The sequence below is a fragment of the Dunckerocampus dactyliophorus genome, chromosome 14 (genome assembly GCF_027744805.1).
Source record: "Dunckerocampus dactyliophorus isolate RoL2022-P2 chromosome 14, RoL_Ddac_1.1, whole genome shotgun sequence".
In the NCBI taxonomy this organism is placed as follows: Eukaryota; Metazoa; Chordata; class Actinopteri; order Syngnathiformes; family Syngnathidae; genus Dunckerocampus; species Dunckerocampus dactyliophorus.
In genome coordinates this window covers 25787125-25808863 of record NC_072832.1, presented here as the reverse complement: position 1 = coordinate 25808863, position 21739 = coordinate 25787125, and the positions used below count along the sequence as shown (strand labels likewise).

Genomic DNA, 21739 nt, shown 5'->3' with positions numbered 1-21739 from the left:
TTCTTTTATTATGTCTACTATATTGGGTGTTAGGAGTGTAAAGCTGACTATCGGGGTATTATTTTATGTCTGGAGGAATCTAATAGCGTTACAAAGCGTATTTAGAAGGTGGTAAACAGGTTTTGTATGTCTTATGTCTCATTTTGTCTTATTACTTGTATGTCCACTGTATTGGGTGTTAGGAGTGCAAAGTGACTATAGAGGTGTTATTTCATGTCTAGAGGGCTCTAATAATGTTAAAAATTGTATTTACAAAGTCAGAAAAAGGTTTTCTATGGTCTAACTACCAAAGTATTCCATTTATTAACACAGAATCCTGTATCATGGAAATTCCTTGATCACGGTCGGGTCTGGAACGGATTAACTGCTATAAACGAGGGACGACTGTAACTTCTTCGCATATCTACATGTGTTGCTTTAAACAAATATCAGTGGAAAAGTTGTATCCTTTCATTTTTACTGTGTGGCCCTCACTGGGAAAACTTTGGACGCCCTGCACAAAGCCTCTCTATTCATTGTACGTCTATGTTCGTCGTTGAGACACATCTGAGAGCAAAGCGTGCTGATCATTTGCATGTTTCACTAACTTCTCAAAGTATGTCAGGCAGAAATTCCTACACTCACACACCGACGTGACCTGTGAGTGTTTCCCTGGCGGCGGTGTGATGTCATGTCCGCCGAGGGCCGCTGGTGAGGCAGACGGAGGTGTTGCGATGGCTCGTTGTGCCGGAACAGATTTGATGAGTTGTGTCACGCCGACCTTGCGCCTTCGCTCTCGCTCGCACGACTTCACCGCCGTGACGCCGCTGCTACCTGACGGCCGCCGCTGGTGTGTTGTCAGGAGGAGTTAGCACTTTATGGTTTTCCTGCTCACTCCGTGCCATGAGAAGCAACACTTGCTCCGCGCTCACGGTCACACCGTTTGTTGCAATTACTGTTTTCATGAAAACACGTACAACTTAGTTAAAGACTCTCAAACGCACGTCCCGCACGGTCCCAGACTACAATGTCTCTTCATCAAAGAAGCATCTTTAATGTTCACATGCAATCACAGCCATGCAGCGTCTGCTTCTATTTATGTTTCATACGTTGCGTCGCCTGATTAAAAGTCTTCCACCGGAGGTGAAGAGAGGGGCCGGCGTGATTGGTCGCCTGATTTGATTTGCTGCTCACTACTCGACGTATTTATCTTCTACGCCTGCCGTCCTTTGATAGGAAGTCTCCGCTAATCAGATATCTCTCTCACACACACACACACACAACGTGGGTGACAAAGTGTCCTTCATTGGATTAAACAAAAGCTGAAGCAATTAACCGTCTGACATGCTGATGCAGCTCATCCAGGCTGCGATTGGGGTCCGTCGGGCGGACGTGAGGAGTGATGTCATTGAAACAGCAGGAATTTGGCGAGAGATTTCAGCAGCATCATTTGGTCCATCTGCAACTATTTCTCTTCTTTTAGCTGTCAAAGTCTCATACAATCTTTTTTTCAGGACCGCTTTAAACATCTTTAAACACCAGTTTATGGCGCTTCATTGGTTCCAGACCTTGAATTTCTGCAAAGTAGGAGTCCTTATTTATAAATGGAGCATAGAAAACCTGTTTGCCACCTAAATACGCTTTTCAACATTATTAGAGCCCTCTAGACATGAAATAACACCCCTATACACCTTTACACTTCTATTACCCAATATAGTAGACATAATAAAAGAAAATAAGACATATAAAACCTGTTTACCACCTTCTAAATATGCTTTTTTAACATTAGAGCCTTCTAGACATGAAATAACACCCCTATAGTCACCTTTACACTCCTATTACCCAATATAGTAGACATAATAAAAGAAGTTACGACATAGAAAACCTACATCTTCTGAATACGCTTCTTAACATTATTAGAGCTCTCCAGACATGAAATAACACCCCTATATTCAACTTTACACTCCCATTACCCAAATATAATAGACATAATAAGATAAAATAAGACATATAAGACATCGAAAACCTGTTTAACACCTTATAAATACACTTTTTTTTAACATTATTAGAGCCTTCTACACATGAAATAACACCCCATAGTCACCTTAACATTGCTATTACCCAATATAGTAAACATAATAAGAGAAAATAAGGCATAAAAAACCCTGTTTGCCACCTTCTTAATATGCTTCTTAACATTATTAAAACTCTCTAGACAGGAAATAACACCCCTATAGTTACCTTTACACTCCTATTGCCCAATATAGTAGACATAATAAGCGAAAATAAGACATATAAGACCTAGAAAACGTATTTACAACATTCTAAATACAAATTTTAACATTATTAAACCCCTCTCTACATGAAATAACACTTGTAGTCACCTTTACACTGCTATTACCCATATAGTAGACATCATTAGAGAAAATAAGACATAGAAAACCTATTTACCACCTTCTAAATACACTTCATAACATTATTAGAGCCCTCTAGACATGAAATAATACCCCTATAGTGACCCTTACACCCCTATTACACAATATATTAGACATTATAAGCTAAAATAAGACATAGAAAACCTGTTTACCACCTTCTTAATACACTTCTTAACGTCTGTGTAGGCTGTAACGTCTGTGTAGTGTACAACTCCGCCCAGGCTTAGTGTAAGGAACCAATAGGAGGAGGGTGTTGGCACACCAATTCCGCCCACTCTTACTGTATTTAAGGCCTAGGCTACCAGCACTTATTAGTTCGCTGACAAAGCTCTTCGGATGAGGAGCGAAACGTCCGACACCTTCTTCACAGAAGTACAGATGACGTCTCAAGAAGCCTTTCCCTCGATACACTTCTTAACATTATTAGAGCTCTTTAACTGTAGCTCTTAACATTATTAGAGCCCTCTAGACATGAAATAACACCCCTACAGTGACCTTTACACCCCTGTTACACAATATATTAGACATACAGTAATTAAGCAAAAATAAGACATATATAAGACATAGAAAACCTATTCACAACCTTCTCAATATACTTTTTAATGTTATTAGAGCCCTGTAGACATGAAATAACACCCCTATAGTCACCTATACACTCCTATTACCCAATATAGTAGACATAATAATGTTGTTCCTCACGGCTCACTAGCACCTCTTGAGGGCAAGCGCTCGGGCACATGAACACTGTGCAGCTCTGCAGCAGCGGTAAGAAGTGGGCGTGGCCTAATTGAGGAGTTTTAAGGACTGCAGTTGTTGTAAAGTGAAATAATGAGCGCAGAGGGAGATGATGGAGGTTGTCTTTATTGCACAGTTTACACGTGTTTATGCAGTGACGTTCATACATGTTTGAGTGAGGAGCCATCCTAACACCTCGTATGGGGGGGGGCATGATGTCAACTGCTGCATTATACACCTCCCCCCCCCCCCCCCCATTCTTGTTTTAATGCTGCATCCCTGCAGACCAAAGACATCTTTTCTGCAGATTTTTCTCGTTCAGGCCATTTTACCTGCCTCATGCTAAACCTCTTAAGCCGGTTCTGATCCATTTCTTCCCCCCCGAGTGGTCCCTGTGGAGTCGCCAAAGACAAACTGTGATTCTGCAGCTATTAGAGCCATTTCAAATCTCCCCAGGCTGAATCTATGCCCAGTCTGTTCCAGTCAAATGACATTCAATACGTCTTTTTAGCCACTTTCTTTATGTATAGTCCAAAGTGGGGTGTCCAAAGTGCTGCCCGATGTCCATTTGCAGACCGCAGCTACTTTTATATTGGCCAAAAAAAACAGCAAAAATGGGAAAATCATTAGTAATTTTACAAGAATAAAATCAAAATATTAAGAGAAAAAGTCGTACTTTTATATGAATAATGTAATATTATGAGGAAAAATAAAGCTGAAATATTCAAGAAAAAAGATGTTTTTTCAGTCGTAATATTATGAAAAACACTGAATGACGTTTTTACGAGAACAAAGTCAAAATGTTATGGGAATAAAGTCATAATTACAAAAATAGCATTTATAAGAAAAACGTTGGAATATTTTGAAAATTAAAAAAAAAAAACGAAAAAAAGCTGTAACTATGAGAATAAAATCAAACTATTCAGAGAAAAAAGTCGTATTCTGACGAGAAAATAATGATCAATTTTACAAGAATAAACTATCATATATTACATTTTAGTAGCATGGAGATTAAATATTGAAGAAAAAATGATTTAATATTTTTAAATGTCATTTTTTAAATGTCAAAATATTATGATAATTATAATATTATATTATTATTATAATATTATTTTTGGAATATTAGGTTATTACCAAGATAAAATGTAAGAAGATTATTTAATATACTGTACATATACATATACATATACTGTATATACATAACATGTGGAGCTTTTACAAAATATCAACATTTCATTTTTCACCATGTGGCCCTCACTAGAAAACCTTTGGACACCCCTGCTGTATACACTATATAGACAAAAGTATTGGGACAGATGTCTCAGTCAATCAATCAGAGGTCGGATTGGAGTCTTTAGTTATCCCTGAATCTTCATTCTTCATCTTTAGAAAACATTTTCAGCAATTTTATCCATCCAACTTTGTGGAAACGCTTTAGTGTTCCCAATGCACAGACAACCTCCATAAAGGCATGCATCATGTAATTCATGGATGTTTATGAAATTTTTGTGATCACTGTAAGCTTTGCACAGCGTATATTGTGTTTGTCTTCTCTGCCAACAGATTGCGTTCTCTCAGCACAACAGCATCATGGACCTGGTGCACTTCTTTGTCACCTTCTTCAGGTAGGCTTGTTTTTCCTCATAAAACGGTGGTCCTCGGTTTACCAAGTGCATTAAAAGCTTCATTTTGGTCCCTAAACACAAGCCTCCCTGGAGAACTAGTTACATCTGTGCGTACTGCCGCAAGAATACACTACTTTTTACACTTTGTTATGGCAGTGTGCCAAAGAAAAGGAAAGCCATCAGCGTGGAAGGGAAAATGAACATCATATAAAGCTCAGAGAGCGAACAGTGGCGACCGTCATCAAGGACAAAGATGATTGAATGCTAATGAATGCTATAGAGGGGTCATGGATTCTGTGCACTGTTGCAAGGAGATCTGGGAACACAAAACAATTTATTCTGTACCATTTTGCTATGCAACTCAGAGTGTAACAGGGAACAACAAGCGATAAAAACAGCCACTGATAAGATCCTGTTTGCACGTATTTATTTCCACAGCCAATCAGTTCATTAACAGCCCGTTATGTAGTGCATGCCGCTGTTGCAGGTTAGCGTACAGCTAAGGCTGCTTGCTAACCCTGTATCATGGCTAAACAAACGGGCAGTCCAAAAGCGACTCACCAAGCCAAAGTAAAAAAAAAAAAAAATAGTTCTTTTAAGGTGGGCTGGCTGTCGGAGAGGCTCCAGCGTACTCCGCGACCCTAGTGAGGATAAGCGGTATAGATATAGGTAAGGTATAGAAAATAGATGGCTGGATGGATGGATGGCTGTCGGCGTGCAAACAGGAGAACAAGAGGTGAAACGCGGTCATTTTTTTTTTTTTTTTCATTTTTGAATGAGAAAGGGTTGCGTTATAAAACATGCCGCAAAGCCAAAGTGGCAAGCCAGTTTTCCAAACGAAAAGTGTGGACTCAATGTGTGGCGTACCTGTGCATGTTTTATTGCCGTGCTTTTATTTTGATGGCCGCACGTACCGTGTTGCTGTGTTGCTGAAGGTCAGTGGAGAGTTAATTCAATTTTTTTTAAATGTAGACAAAGTAAACATACCTTATACAGTATAACAAACATGGCATCAATTTGAAGTAAATCTCCAGGATAAAATAGTGCCACAACAGGCTGCTTTAAAAAAGAAAGTGAAAGACAAATAAGGAAATTACTTCAGTGTTCCCTCGCTTATCGCAGGGGATAGGTTCCCAAAATAGCCCTGGTGAAATCCGCGAAGTAGAGCCAACTTAATTTTTTCACAATGATTATATATGTTTTAAGTCTGTTAAACCTCTCACCATACACTTTTCCACTTTTCTCAGGCAGGCATGAACATTATCCGTTATTTCTCTCTTGTTTAAACGCTCTAAAAGTTCAAATTTTGTTTGAATTTTAATGATCAACCTACTATGTTGGACACAAGAAATTATTAAGTCACTCACGCTTATGTCACTCCTCTGTCCTGGTGCAGATCGGCTGTAGCGTTTTTGTATCCTTGTTAAAACATATTGCTCCTGTCGTCGTATTTTACTCCTCATCGTCCTTCATGAGCCGACGATTCAGTTACAGTATTCCGTAATGGCGCCCTACAGCCGCATAACTCCTGCCTTCCTTCAGCATGTCCACAAGTCCAACTTTTTGTGTGATGGCTGGATTCCTCTGCCTTTTGGGTGCAGAACATTTGGTCGACATTGTGGGCTTTTTTGTGGAGAAAACGTGCAAATATACAGAGTTCAGAGTCACACTGTGGTTGTATGCTAGCGATCATACAGTACAACACAGTACACAATACAGAAAGACGGCAGTGCTGCACGAAGGAGATTGAGTGACAACACACTGGGCGGGTTCACCCTTAGCCAATCAGGACTGTTGTGGCTCTATATTTCCTGAGACGAACCGGACAGTCTGGACACGTCTTCAACTCTCACATGTGTATACAACACCCTCTACTGGTAGCATTAGTAAATACAATAACAGACACAGACAACAGAGCTCCGATAGTTCGCTCTAATACACCACAAGAACGCAGAACACAATGCACGTTCATACACCATTTAAAAAAAAAACAAAATTGCACTTAAAAAAAAATCCGCAAAACAGCGAGTCCACGAAAGGTGAACCGCGATGTAACGAGGGAACACTGTATACCTAATTAACAGTGCAAATGGTAAACAAGAAAATAAATTGAAAATAAAATGATAAACTAGTGGTTTTCGACAAGATTCAGATTGTTAATTGCATGAGACCATGGCTTGTTTTGTTTGAGGTATAAAATCAAGAAAGCTACATTATGGATTCCTGTTTGAAACCAGTCATATACAAAATATGACAGATTGAATGTTCTCGGTTTTCAGGTTTTGGACAGGTGTGATACTGCAGTGTGCACGTCTGCTGGTGCTCACAGAAGTCAAAGGAATGCTCAGGTCGTTTTTGTGTATGTTCAGATACTTGAAAAATTAGGGGGAACATTGCCTGGGACAATATTTTAACTAGGTGGAAAGACCTGCAAGTGATCCTGTACTCTCTACCTGAGTACCTTCTGCAGATGATAGCCCAATAAAGCGTCTTTGTCCCCGCAGTGGTATGCAATTTTGTGCGCCAATGAGTAAATTGGTGGTAAACAAGTGTGAAGTGTCAAGTGTCCCTGGGTTGTGTGTCAGTACGCAAAGAAAATGTTTAAATGTTCAAAATTTATGGCACGCATCACTTCTGTGAACTAGTCAAGAACTAAACAATGTGGGCGGTGCGTATCAAATCGTGTCTCATTCACATGAAAGGGTTAACCTTTCCACCACCTATAGGAGCAAGTCGGGGGAATTCTCATGTCATTTCTGTCGTGTCTTGGATCTTCCTTGTGATTTTCTGTTAATAACTAATCATAATACCCAAAGACATGTCTTCTAGTCAGCAATTCCCTAGTAGTATTTTTCTAGTATATTGCCTCCTTCCTGCTCTTTGCACATTCTCTAAAATATAGACTTAGATTTCATTATTGCATGAGATTCTTCTCTGGAGTCCAATATCTTGAAGATTCCTTGCAAATAGAGGAATTAATGAAGCTTTTGGGGTTAATGCCTGCTGTTGCGTGGGGTCATGCGGGACACAGCGGGACCAAATAATGCCAGGACTGCTTCACGGATGTGGGAAGCAGTGGAAGCAGTACATCCCCATGCAGGAACAATGCACATCACGTGTACTATTGTCATGCACTAGATGAAAACACTACTTGGCAAGGTGTAAATAAGTTGTGTTGTGTGAATTGCATGCCAAGTGCGTAATTGATGCGTAAACAGGACGCAAACAGTACCCAAGCCAGTCCCCACGTCTCTTTCAGGTGTGCCATAAATAAATAAATGACACCTATTGCCATAGCAAATTGCGGGGCAATGCGAAGGCAAAATGCATGTAAGCGTAAACACCGCTTTAGTCTGTCTCTCCCTGCCTTGCAACGTCCCTTCCAGTGTTCTTTTTATTACTCTTTCATTGAATTCTTGTATTTCATCTGTGATGTACAGTGTGAGCGATTTAAGAGTTCATTTAGGTAAATTTAGGTAAACGTTCCAACTAATACTAAAGTGTTAGTACTAGAAGTCAACCTGTCCTGTGACTGACCAAAAGCTTCTTGCTTGGGTTTGTTTTTGTTTTGTATTTTGCTGATGTTGAAGAGGAGTAAAGAGGAGTGTGTTTATTGTTTTTGTTGTTGTTGAAAGCTTAAAATTTCCTGGACACACGTGAGGTGCATTACTGTTTTGATGGAGCCAGGGAAGTCATGCACTGCAGACGGTCCGCTAATGAGAGGAGAGGAGGACGTCTGCTGTCCTTAGGCAACATTCTGCCACTCACCACCACCTCGGACAAGTTTGTGTGTGTGTGTGTGTGTGTGTATGCAGCCGTGAGAGGAAGTGAGCTGTTTATGTGCCCAAGGCCCGCCTTCAGACATCAACGACCTTTAGGCAAGCTCAGAGGGATGATGTCATCACTGAGGGACTGTGTGTGTGTGTGTGTGTGTGTGTGTGTGTGTGTGTGTGTGTGTGTGTGTGTGTGTGTGTGAGAGACACTGGAACCGCTGGACTTGTGGTCCATTTGAGGTTGTTGTTGATGTTGTTGATGTTCCACATTTAGCAGGAGTTGGAGTTGATTAGCAGTCAGAGGAAAGGTGCATCATCATGCATGATTCTTCATGTAGATGAAGTGTCACTCACATTACTCATCATGACGGGTGTGTCATTAGCGTTCATTCAGCACCAAACTAAAAATGTTCTTCCGTGTCTTTTTGGACTGGTTGTGACGTAATATGGCCACTCTCACGCCTCACAGCGTTTTGAACAACACTTTTTCATGCAGACGACACTATCAGGGGAAAGCAGGACCACCTTGAATGACTTTCCTTCTTCTTGCCTCTTCATTTCTCACTGACGTGTGAAGAAGGAGGCAAAACAGGCTAATTATTAAAAGATAATTGCCTGCACACACTCGTGCATCCTAACTGGTAAACAGTAACACTTGTGATAAGTAAGATTCCTTATTTGTAAATGGAATATTTTGGTATATTTGTATATATTTTGGAGTAGAAAACCTGTTTACCACCTTCTAAATACACTTTTTAACATTATTAGAGCCCTCTAGACATGAAATAACACCCCTATAGTCACCTTTACACTCCTATTACCTAATATAGTACACAAAAAAACAAAAAATAAGATATATAGACATAGAAAACCTCTTTACCGCCTTTTAAATATGTTTTTTTTTAAACATTTTTAGAGCCTTCTAGACATGGAATAACACCCCTATAGTCACCTGTACACTCCTATTACCCAATATAGTAGACATAACAGAAAATAAGACATATTAGGCATAATGAACGTCTTTATCATCTTCTAAATACAGTTTGTAACATTATTAGAGCCCTGTACACATGAAATAACATCCCTATAGTCACCTTTACACTCCTATTACCTAATATAGTCGACATAATAACAGAAAATAATATAAGACATACTGTATAAAAGACTTGTGCTCGTGTGTGTTGCTGTAAATGTGGTCCAGTGCTAGGGGAGCTGAGTGGAGGGCGGACAGGAAGTGATGTCGGGGTTTCAGAGTTGAGTTTTAGCTTGGCGTGGGTTACGGTGCTCTGTCAAATGGCGGACCCCCAGTATGCAGAGACAGACGCAGAGTGCAATTAAAAGTCCTTTTATTAGGCACGATCAGGTACAGGTACTCACAGTAGTGCAGGATACAAGCAACAAAAAGCGACAGAGGGAAAAGTTCTGTGAAAAAAAAACACAACAGGACATCTTGGATAGTAACAGCAGGTAAGGAAGTCATTTAGGTGACAGCACAGGCGAGGAGAATAGAGGCAATGAACCAGCGCTGTCTCTGTGACGACGCTGGACTTATAAACCCAACTAATTGCCATTGCAAACAGCTTTGCACACATCCACTGATGCACTGCATACTGCACCCGGCAGGAAGTCCACCACACAAAATAAGAGCACCAGACAGGAAGTCACCCTTCCTGTCCTGCGGCGCATGACAACAGCTGCAACAGTAGGCTGTGTTATGGATTATTGTGGCTGTTGTGAGAGCATTCAAAGCTGCAATAAAAGCCTGTTGTTCCGCCCATCAAGTCTGGTGCTTGTGTGTTTCAGCCAACATTACAGTAACATTACTGACACCTGGTGACCAGTGCACAATACTACACATCATAACAATGGGCCTCATTCACGAAACGTTCTTACGCACAAATCTGTTCTTAAAGCCTTCTTACGAAGATTTTTGGCATTCATGAAACGTGTTCTTAACTCACAGTTCTTAGATCTAAGAACAAATTCTACGAACGCTCAGGAGGACTCTTACGCACAAGCAAAGCTTGCACTTTCAATGCGCAATCGCCCTCATGATGGATTTTGCAACCTGATCCCAAAAAATGTAGTGCAAATAAAATATCCCAACAATTATTTATCATCAAAACAACTAAAATATACTCCATGGATAAATATATATTCAAATCCCAATCCATCAAAAAAAAAAAAAGTAGCTGGCTGGACGTGCGCTGCGCAGAGAGAGAATGTAAAGGGACCATTAGATTTATTTGCTGAAAGCCACCAATATTTGATGTCCCGCTTCAGGCTTCAGGCTTCCCTCTCTGTTCTTGCAGGTGTTCAGGATCATCAGAATAACATCGCAATGAAACGTGGTGTGTCTATTGCGCACGGAGCACCCCCAGATAACGACATGCGCCCCCAGCCACGTCTTGAGCCAGAGCACGGGGCTGCTGTATTAATTAGGCAGCGTCTTATCAAATGTAACCACAGAAAAAATACATTGTCACACACAAACTATGTATTTTGACTTTATTTTTCCATCATGATTGTGTAAATATTTTCTAGAGTTTCCGAAATGGTTTGGTTTCTGATTGATGGCCCACCTCCGGTTTCCTCCAGATCCCTCCGGTGCAGTCCAATCTTTTTTTTTTTTAGTCTATTTTAAGTCAAAACACTTCTTTTTAACCTCTGCGGTGGTGCGTTTCTCCGTGTAAACGGCATTTATGTTTCCTGCAATGGTGCTCCATGCCGACTCTTTTTGGATGGCCTGATGACCGGTGGATACACGTGAAAATAAGGTGGTCTGGTGTTCGGTCACTCCTTGTAAAAGCACCTCTATTTCAGTCGAATTGAAGTTTTTCTTTCGTTTGTTGTCCAGCTGCTCCTCAGTCTTGCCCTTGCGCGTTGCCATCTCCGCCTCCAGCTGCCTGTTGCACACGGCACATTTTTTACCTTGTATGGGAAATAATGGGCGGTGACCTATGCAAATTAGGGCTCACATGCACGTGCATCAGTTGGCATTCATCAACCTAAGAACACCGGTGCGAACAATTATCCCTACTTAAGAACGTGTCGTGAATGTGGCGCAGTTTCCAACCCGCGCCTTCTTAAGTACACTTCTTAAGAAGACTTTTAAGAAGATTTTCGTGAATGAGGCCCAATGTCTTTCAATGCGTCTTCTGATGCTTTATATTTGTATTTTACTTCATTTAGACCTCGTTCGTGTGTGTACTCTGTTCCATCTCATCCATTCTACGCTTTAGTTGTTCCCTGTTTGTTCCTTTGCTCCGTTGTCTACCGTGAGAGCTTGACACGGTGCGTAGATCCATCCTGTCAGCCTGGATGATGTTGATGCTATTTTCCAAACCCTTGACGTTCCTGTCCAGATGTTTCATTTTCGTCTTTTGTCTCTCTATGAGATCTTTGCCATCATGAAACATCCATCCATTTTGTTTCTTCATTTGGAAACATAGAGTGTGTATTTACAGCAGTGATGGACATAAAGAGTGCATTTTTACATACGTGAGGAGGATCATAAGATAGGACAGGTAACCAGGAAGGGAGGGTTGTGCGATGTCGAGAGATTTGTCACTAAATGAGAGCTGGGTTGTAAACGGACAAAGACTATTCATCAAACATAGGAGAAAATAAACAACCAAGATTGTGATAAATAGTAGTCATGTCGTTGTGCTATATTGGAGAAAGAGCGAAAATAAAAAGAATGTGTGTGCAAGTGTATAAGAATAAAAAAGGGAGAAATCGGACAAAAACAAAAATGAATAACAAATACAACTAGATGTGTGCAATTTTTGGAGAAATTGCATGTGAATGCACACAATAAATAGATTAGAAGTGCTGCAGAATTTGATATTTATTATTTGATATTTATGCTTCCAGCATTCACACAATGAATATTGTTAAGTATGTGCTGACTGAGAGGCAGAGATTGTTTGCTATTCACCCCTTGGTGGGCGCAGCCTGCTGAAAGTTGGCAGGGCCCCAGCACCCCTACCACCCAATTCCCTCCACCCACCCCCCACATCCAAGGCCAGACAAACCGCCACACATTGCTTCCTACCCACCCTAACTCTTATTTGGTCCTTTTTCCCATGTTTCGCCCTGCATTGGTATGTTGTGCATGCAAACAAGCATTGCTATACTTTCATGTGTCATCCATCCATTTTCCTTACCGCCTGTCCTCAGTACAGGGACCATGAAACATCTTTAATGTCCTTTTCCACTCATTGTGCTCTTGAATGTCTGTTTGAATGTCTGGCTTGCTAGCTTGTTTATTCCTACGAGTCCGTACCTCCTGCGTGAACCGGTTCAAGCCAAAGGGGTCGGCCAACGGTTCTTGTGGTCAGGAAAGCTCCAAATGGGTCCAGAACTGTGGTGAGGAGTGCGGCGCTCATGAGCATCTTCAAGGTGGAAGATACATTTATGATGTTTTTTGCCATGGTGACTCCTCGCCTGGTCCTCGTCATCATCAGAGGGGTTTTTTCTCGGTGTGATGAGGTCGAGCTCCAAGTGGAGAGGCCAATGCTGGGGCGGTGTGTGCAAATGTCACACTCATTACCCCACTTTGAGCCTTTTCAACGTGCTCACATGTCCAACCCCACACACGCATGAAGAGGCGGATTGTTGGGGAGATGCCTATTCAGCGCTTTGTCATGCTCTTCCTGTGGTTGAGGCTTCTGCTCAGCTGCTCACAAGTTCTTGTTGAACAGCAGCTTTGTTTGGCCGCATGACTTTGGCCTGCAGACATTGAACTTTGTGTGTTCATTGTTAGCATGCTGTCCCTCCGTGACCCCTCAGTGCTGGTCGCCACCGTGACATCTGCAGCTGCTTGTGGTCACTGAGGTCTTGGATCTTCTCCCAAATGTTCATTTCCTCTTTCAGTCGTCTCACACAAGGTCAATCGTACCATGTTTGGGTCTTCAGCAGCAGACTGTTACACCCACGGTGTAAGAAGGAGAGGTTCCGCAGGTCCTTCATACCGACCGCTGTCCGCTGGTTCTACAACACCTGCACCACCTGAACCATGTTGTAGTCACTATGTATTCTTTACACTGTACTCTTTACTTGCGTATCTTGCTTGCTGCTGTAACAAGTGAATTTCCCTGCTGTGGGATAAATAAAGTACAAATACAAATACAACTAGTGTGAGTGCATGAATTTGCTCCCAAATGCAACACTATTTTGGACACAGCATGATTCCATGCTTCCAGCTTCCCAGCTAGCCTTGCGGCACTTGTTTTGTGAAAGAGTTGCTCAATTACGTGTTTAATGTTGATGTAGGTATTATTCCCCATCATAGTAGTAGTTGCGCTTTGCGTGTTTACGTAAGTTACATATTCTGCTATCAGTTTTGTATTTGTACCTTGATTGTAGTTGGTGTTCTGTGCAGTGATGCCCTCCTGCTCATTTCATGATGTGACAAACACACTAACCCTAACCCCCAACCTCCTAACCTCTACCAACCCTAACCCCCAACCTCCTAACCTCTACCAACCCTAACCCCCAACCCCCTAACCTCTACCAACCCTAACCCTCAACCTCCTAACCTCTACTAACCCTAACCCCCAACCTCCTAACCTCTACTAACCCTAACCCCCTAATCTCCTAACCTCCTAACCTCTACGAACCCTAACCCCCAACCTCCTAACCTCTACCAACCCTAACCCCCAACCCCCTAACCTCTACCAACCCTAACCCCCAACGTCCTAACCTCTACTAACCCTAACCCCCAACCTCCTAACCTCTACCAACCCTAACCCCCAACCCCCTAACCTCTACCAACCCTAACCCCCAACCCCCTAACCTCTACCAACCCTAACCCCCAACGTCCTAACCTCTACTAACCCTAACCCCCAACCTCCTAACCTCTACTAACCCTAACCCCCAACCTCCTAACCTCTACTAACCCTAACCCCCAACCTCCTAACCTCTATGAACCCTAACCCCCAACCTCCTAACCTCTACTAACCCTAACCCCCAACCCCCTAACCTCCTAACCTCTACTAACCCAAACCCCAACTCTTAACCCCAACTCTAACCCTAACCCCAACCTTAACTCTAACCCGTATCCCCAGTCCCTAACCCTGAACACAAAATACAGTTGTTAAATTAAACTTTTTATTAAGGGAGAAAAAAAATCCAAAGCTACATGGCCCTGTGTGAAAAGAGCTGGCCACTCCTGGGAAGGTTCACCACTGTTCCATGTTTTCGCCATTTGTGGATAATGGCTCTCACTGTGGTTGGCTGGAGTCCCAAAGCTTTAGAAATGGCTTTATAACTTTTCCAGATTGAATGACCTCAATTAATCTCAGTTAAATTATGTCCGTTAAGTTATGTAGGTTATGGGGGGGGGCAATCACTTTTTCACACAGGGCCATGTAACTTTGGATTTTTTTCTCCCTCAATAATAAAAAGTTTCTTTTAAACACTGCATTTTGTGTTGAGTTGTGTTGTCATTGACTAATATTTATATTTCTTTGATCATCTGAAGCATTTAAGTGTGACAACCATGCAAAAAAAAAAAAAAAGAAATCAGGAAAGGGCAAACACTTTTTCACACCACTGCATAAAAACACAACCTGGCGTGAGAATGTGTGCACCGGTACGCACCCTTTATAGCTGCAGTTTTCGGAGACCTGGGAAAAAAGGCAACGCACCTTTTCAGTGGTGCAGTGGAATCATATGCTGGAAATAAACATGCACTGGAAGCCAATCCTCGTCGTCTTCCCACCAGCCGTGATTCCAAAGCAGTCAAGGCTTTTTAAATATGGACGCCACATTCATGAGTTAGTTTGCAACGACCTTCTATGATGACGTGGAGGCGTGGAAAGGGCGTGACTTTAGTTGCATACGCACACTACACCTCTACTCACGGTGGAATCTATGAACCAAATAAATTGCGAGAATGTGTGCGTGCGCCACTTTTTATAACTCTTTTTCTCCCTACGCACATTTTAGGTTTCTGGCGTACGCAGACTTATTGTCAGAATTCCTCACACATTTTATAGATGAGACCTCCGGTCAGTACTTCCTAATTAGACCTATGATTTAAGTTGTGTCTGAAGGAACTGTGCTAAATTGACTTTGTATTCATGTAGCATGTTTGTCTTGCATGAGGAGCTCCACGGTCTACACAGCAAATGAAAATGCTTCATCTCCTCAGAATCTCCACTTTTACCAAAGTTCTGCACTAAGACGACATCCCCGCACGCCACAGAAACAAACTGTGTGGTTTTACCAGGCCAGCGGAGATGTTCTGCTTCTGAGTTTCATTCAGGCGTTCTCACTGGACTCATGTTCTCCCCTCAGCTGCTTCCTGTCTCTGCTGCTGGTCGCCGCCGTGCTTTGGAAAGTCAAACAGACATGCTGGGCTTCTCGGCGGAGAGAGGTAGGACGCATGGCTGTGTTTGCACGTCTTTGGGTTGGACAGTATGAAAAAAGAAACCTGAAATCATGCAAACATGTAAAAATCATTGAACTTAAACACATGACAACTAGAAATAATATCAACTCTGTGCGTGTGTGTGTGTGTGTGTGTGTGTGTGTGTAGCAGTAAAGCATGACTTTAATACACGTCAAACTAATTTGGTCCTTACACGCGTGAAGGGTGAGATTGTGACCGGTCCTGGAAGAAATAAAATAAATGTCTGTACTTAACGAGCGTCACTGAGATGGCAAACAAGGCCGTTCCCCTTAATTAGCGCTCCTCATCAACCAATTAAGGCCAATGAAGGGGTGCTAAATGGAGTGGAATGGAGTAACACGCACAGACACACACACACACACACACACACAGACACACAGAGTCAATTGGCAGACTTGTTTCTGAGTGTTGATGTTGTGGTTTGCTGAGTGATGGTGAGATGCTTTCAAACATTAAACATGGTAAACACTTCATCATGTCAGTACTTTGGTACCTTATATTCATGCTGTTACTCTATAAATGTGTATATACTGTATAAATATGGTAAACACTTCATCATGTCAGTACTTTGGTACCTTATATTCATGCTGTTACTCTATAAATGTGTATATACTGTATAAATATGGTAAACACTTCATCATGTCAGTACTTTGGTACCTTATATTCATGCTGTTACTCTATAAATGTGTATATACTGTATAAATATGGTAAACACTTCATCATGTCAGTACTTTGGTACCTTATATTCATGCTGTTACGTGTGTTTATATAAATGCATATCGGAACATATTACCCCATGGAAAGAACATCACATCTCATCCTTGCCACCAACCAACTGTCCTTTCCTCTTCCTACTTGAGCTGCACCACGGGTGATTGACGAAAACTCATATTTTACCGACTCACAGGTGCTGAACGTATATTCGAGTTTTGCTGTATTACGACTCACGGGTGATCAATAAAGACTAAAATTCCGCTGACTCACGGGTGCTGAGCATATCTACGAGTTTTACCGAGTTATGACTCATGGGTGGTCAAAGAAGACTAAAATTTCACTGACTCACGAGTGCTGAACGTGTATTAGAGTTTTACTGACTCACGAGTGCTTGCCAAAGACTCGACTTTCACTGTATCACAGGTGCTCGATGGAGTCTCGAGTTTCGCCAAGTGTGGGGTGCTTACACAAGACTCAGGTTTTACTGACTTACGACTCATGAGTGGTCAACAAAGACTCAGATTTCACTGACTCACGGGGTACTCGACAAAGAGTTTGGCCACGAGGGGGTGTGACAAAGTTGTCCAACACATTTTGTGCTTTTGTTGTTCTGCAGCCTCCAAAGTTTTTATGCGGCAGGAAGCAGTCTTCCATCAATATAATGATCATTCCTTCCCTGGTGACCTGGCCTTCCATATCATATTAAGGAAGCGGCTAGCTTAGCTTAGCTATGATGAGCCGCCTGTGACCCGAGCGCCCGCCTGTGTTGTTTCAGCCGTGTGTTCTTGTGACCGCAGGCCGCTCGTTGGGCTACATTATTTATGAGAAGCATAGCCAGCACAAGCACAATGCAGCATTAATGCTTCCTTTATGGAGCCATGTTTCTTCTCTGCTTCCTTGCTGGGGGGGCTACTGCTTGTTTTTTAATACAACAAATGATGGACGAGATGGAGCGTTCCCTTCCCCCGGTCATGGAGGGAATGGAACCTGGCATTGTTAACCACTCTGCTACTGGAGGCTCATCCATTACCCAGCATGTCCAGCCAGCTGTTGTCTCTCCTGGGACCTCCCAGCAGAAGGTGATGGGAAGCAGTCACGCTAATTGTCCTGCTGCCTCGTCCTCATCTTTAATTCCTCACCAACAAGCTTGGCAAGATAAATAGCCTTTCATGGATAGCACGTGATGGATCAAATCTTAATCTCTTAAAAAGAAAGCTAACTAAGAAAGAACTAAACTCAGACTAAAGGTGCTTGCAGGTGAGCAGGACACCAGGAGGGAAGGAGCTGATTGGACGCAGGTGGAATTAATGTGCAAATGTGCGTTGTAAAGATATAAAACAGTCATGGGACACACCTATTCCGCCTAGAAAGAATTAAAGAGTTAAAGAATGAAAAGATGTCACTATTCCATTAACTTAGTTCTTGGGCGTAACAATGTTAACAATAATAGCAATGGTTTCTGTAGCTTGGTTAATATGCACATTATGTAAATGGTGCGTTGTTGGTGCTTTTTGGAGGTTTTTTCAGAAGGCTTTATAGATGGAATCCGTGTGTCCCATTACGTGCATTCTTAGCTGCCTCTTTGTAGCTGTTTTTATATCTTTAGAATGAACAGAAAAGAGGAGGACTTGTGTTCATGTCTCGCATAAGGATTGTAGATGATGGGCAAAATTCCAAAAAACTGCACTTGTCCTTTAAGTGCTGTCTTTGTTTTGACTAACAAACTCATGTTTAGAAAGTAAGTGTCGTGTCACGTTGGCGCATTGTGGTGTTGTGGCGGCAACCCCAGGATGCGAGAGATGAGACATGACTGCAGGTAAAATGTCTATTTCATTAATTATAGCTGCTGTGCAGCAGCAGGATACCAGGATACCAAAAAGTAACAAGGACGGATCCCAGATCTCCTAAAAGGTCCAAAGTCAATTCAGTCCAAAGGCCTTCACACCAGCTTTGAAATGGTAACTTACACAAGGGGTCACCAACACGGTGCCTGTGTGCGCCAGGTAGCCCCCCACGACCACATGACGCGCCCGCAAGCCTGTCTTTCATTCGGGTTGTCACTTAATGATGTGAGAAGACTAGAAAGAATTGCGTTGTGAAATGCAAAATGTGAGTTGTGGATACCAGCATTTCGTGAATGTTCAGGTAAAACTAGCATATTCGCTATATAAGATATGAAGATAGCATGTGTGACAAAGCGTATTATTAGTATGACTTTTTCTCTTTTTTTGACAAATATTTCAACATTTGTTTCTTGTAATAACATGACTCTTTTCACATAATATTTTTTGAGTTTGTTGTCACAGTGTTTTAGTTTTTACAAACCTACCGTATTTTCCGGACTATAAGTTGCTCCGGAGTACAAGTCACACCAGTCAGTGTGGTGGCACTGGACTATAAGTTGCATTTTTGGGGGGAAATTTACTTTATAAAATCAGAGAGCAAGAGCAGACATATCATCCTGTCAGGCAGGTTATAGTAATAACTAAATAAATGGAGAACAACACGCTAAATAGGCGTTTGTTAACGTAATGTGAATAGGCGTCAACCCTATAGCGTAAACAACCCGCAAAGTCATGTATTTTTATCGCCTTGGCACCTACCTGGCCGTGAGACGTAACCTCACGGCAGCACGTTGTTCAAGCACCCATTTGTGAACTTGTTCCTCTAGCCGTGGCCATCTAGCTTTTAGCCCACAATTAGCTTTTTTTGCTTCCTTCGTTGCAGTTAGAGTATCCTCCTCGTTTCGCCAGTCCCTCACAAGTTCCTCAGCCACTCCAAACGTTCTTTCTGCTGCTCAATTACCGTTTTTAGCTGCAAATTTGTAATCTGCAAAATAGGATTTTCTTTTTGGGGGGCATTTGTGGCTGTCTGTTGCAGTTTTAACCAACCTGAGGCGCCGATGACGTCATTACCGTAGACGTATAATACAAACATGGAGATGTACAGTAGAAGCAATCACAATCTTCCTGCCATGCTAACATTCCCATGCCATTGTTCCAAAATAACGACATGCTTGTGAAAGTTGTCCCACCAGGTAGACGTCCGATCGGGTCTTGTCCCAAATTGCCGTTGTTTGCGGGGGTGTCTTAGCCATTTAACGAGCAAAACAGCAGCAGTTTAGCGTTCTCTGAAGTCCACAGTGGCGCCTTTTTTTGTCAATGTAAAGCGAAAGTAGGTGTATGTCTACTCTTATACGCACAAAAAGTCATTTCAGCATGCCTGAAAGCAGCAATGTGTCACCTGCCCTGCTTCACGCTGCCCGCACCGGGGATCGAACACAGGACCTTTGCAATGGGAGATGAGAGCGCTGACCACACGGCCAAAAGCCTGAACTGTCGACCGCGTGTTCAGCGCAGCTCTCAAGGCAGAGGGAGTGAGGTTTACCAGCGTACACTTGCACAGCCTCACAGGCTGGCATCCGTTACAAATGTTATGTGTGCCATTGCTAGCATTCAATTATATTTATCTAATGTGGAAATAATAATTGTTACGTCATCTGTCATTGATGTTTACATTGTACATTTTCAGTGGTACAGGAGTGATAGGAGCAGCAGATACTGGCACACAAGCCCAGAGCGCTTTCTCACGGCTGTCAGTGTGGGAAAAAAAACATCAGTGCTTCGGAGTACAAGTTGCAGGACCAGCCAAACCATGAAAAACTCATAGAAAGACTTGTAGTTCATAAAATACGCTAATTTTCCAAAATTTGCAACTTTCTTATATTCTTAATTCCACCTAATATTTAGTCTTTGTTCTCATAAAAATTACTGCTCTTTTTTCCATGTTGTTTTTTTAAAAATTATTTTTGTTTAATTGTATTTTAGAATGTGCCCAGGCCCAATAAATAAACAGCCGTGGGTCGTAAATGACCCCCAGGCCACATTTTGGACACCCCTGCATTAGGTACATGATGACCTATGACGAAGTTTGTCTTGGGGATGAGGCGGGGATGTAGATCCAGATCCAGATACAGAGAGGGTGGATTGTGCTTTAAGGGACACGGCAAGGACATCTCCCCAAAGACATCTGCCGCTGGAGACGCCGTGATACGCTTGCGTTTGTCTGTCCCATCCGTTTAGGATTTTTTCCCGGGAAGCGCCCTTGGCGGCGCGGCGCACCTGTGACAATATATCTTCCTCTCTGACCAAACGCCAGGTTGGACTGTACTTTGAATCACTAAGTTAAGGTAAAGTCTTTATTTAGGGCCATGAGAGACTTAAGTTATACTTTTTTATGTTATTGTTGTGTACTCATTACTCACTAACCAAATACACACAAGTATTTTCTATTTTTATTCTATTTTCAATACAAAAATGAAGTTTTGGTGTGAAAATGTGTTTGATACGTTTCGAACAACGAGGGGCGTGTTCAGTGTATTCTTCTAGAATGTTATGCCTCTTACTGTGTGAATGCCCTCACACTCGCATTTTTGCACATTTCACACAAATGTGTGCATACTTTACAAAGCAGACATTCTTTGCGTGTTTCACGCTTGAAAAGTGTTGGTCCATCCTAAACTTTCCTTTGTGTTCCAAGTTCCTAGTTTACCCCCACTTTAATTGACCAGATGCTGGAAGTCATGAGAGTGATCTATAACAGTCCACATCCCTGCCAATGTAGAGGAGAAAGGAAGGACGTGGGTGGGCCATGCAAGGACACAGTTCACCGATTAGAGAGTTGGTGTGTGTGATTGGCCAAAATGTGCAGGGAAGAATAAAGTTGTGAGGCTGTGAATAATGAGCAGGGATTGGTTGAATTTTTGTCAGTTGGCATGATCAGGATGGGGAAATCCTGGAGGGTCCGATTAGAATGAGCTGAGTCATCACTATCCTTGTTTCACTTAGCCGACACCGTGCACGTACAAATTGAGAGGACTGTTGCAGATTTTAAATTGTTCACACGCCGGAACCCCAAAATGGTCTCTAAGCTCCATCCTGGCATGCCTCCACCCCTTTTGTGGGAGCGGGAATTGTGGGATGTGCTGCTAAACATATCTTTGCACCAAGCAAAGCCTTGTCCTGTCATCATAAGTACATGGACAATCACATCATGCTA

General features: G+C 42.2%; 1 protein-coding gene across 8 annotated transcripts in view; it reads left to right on the top strand.

Moving 5' to 3' along the window:
* The window catches only part of atrnl1a (attractin-like 1a), a 157182-nt gene that overhangs the window by 80979 nt on the left and 54464 nt on the right, over positions 1-21739 (top strand). For 6 of the 8 annotated variants that reach the window (XM_054798007.1, XM_054798012.1, XM_054798011.1 and 3 more), the window contains 2 exons: positions 4713-4774; positions 15853-15931. In XM_054798007.1, coding sequence (XP_054653982.1) covers positions 4713-4774; positions 15853-15931 — 141 coding nt within the window. Of the gene's footprint in view, positions 1-4712; positions 4775-7053; positions 8612-15852; positions 15932-21739 lie in introns of those variants that run through there. The other 2 variants (XM_054798010.1, XR_008573579.1) reach the window with 2 other exon arrangements.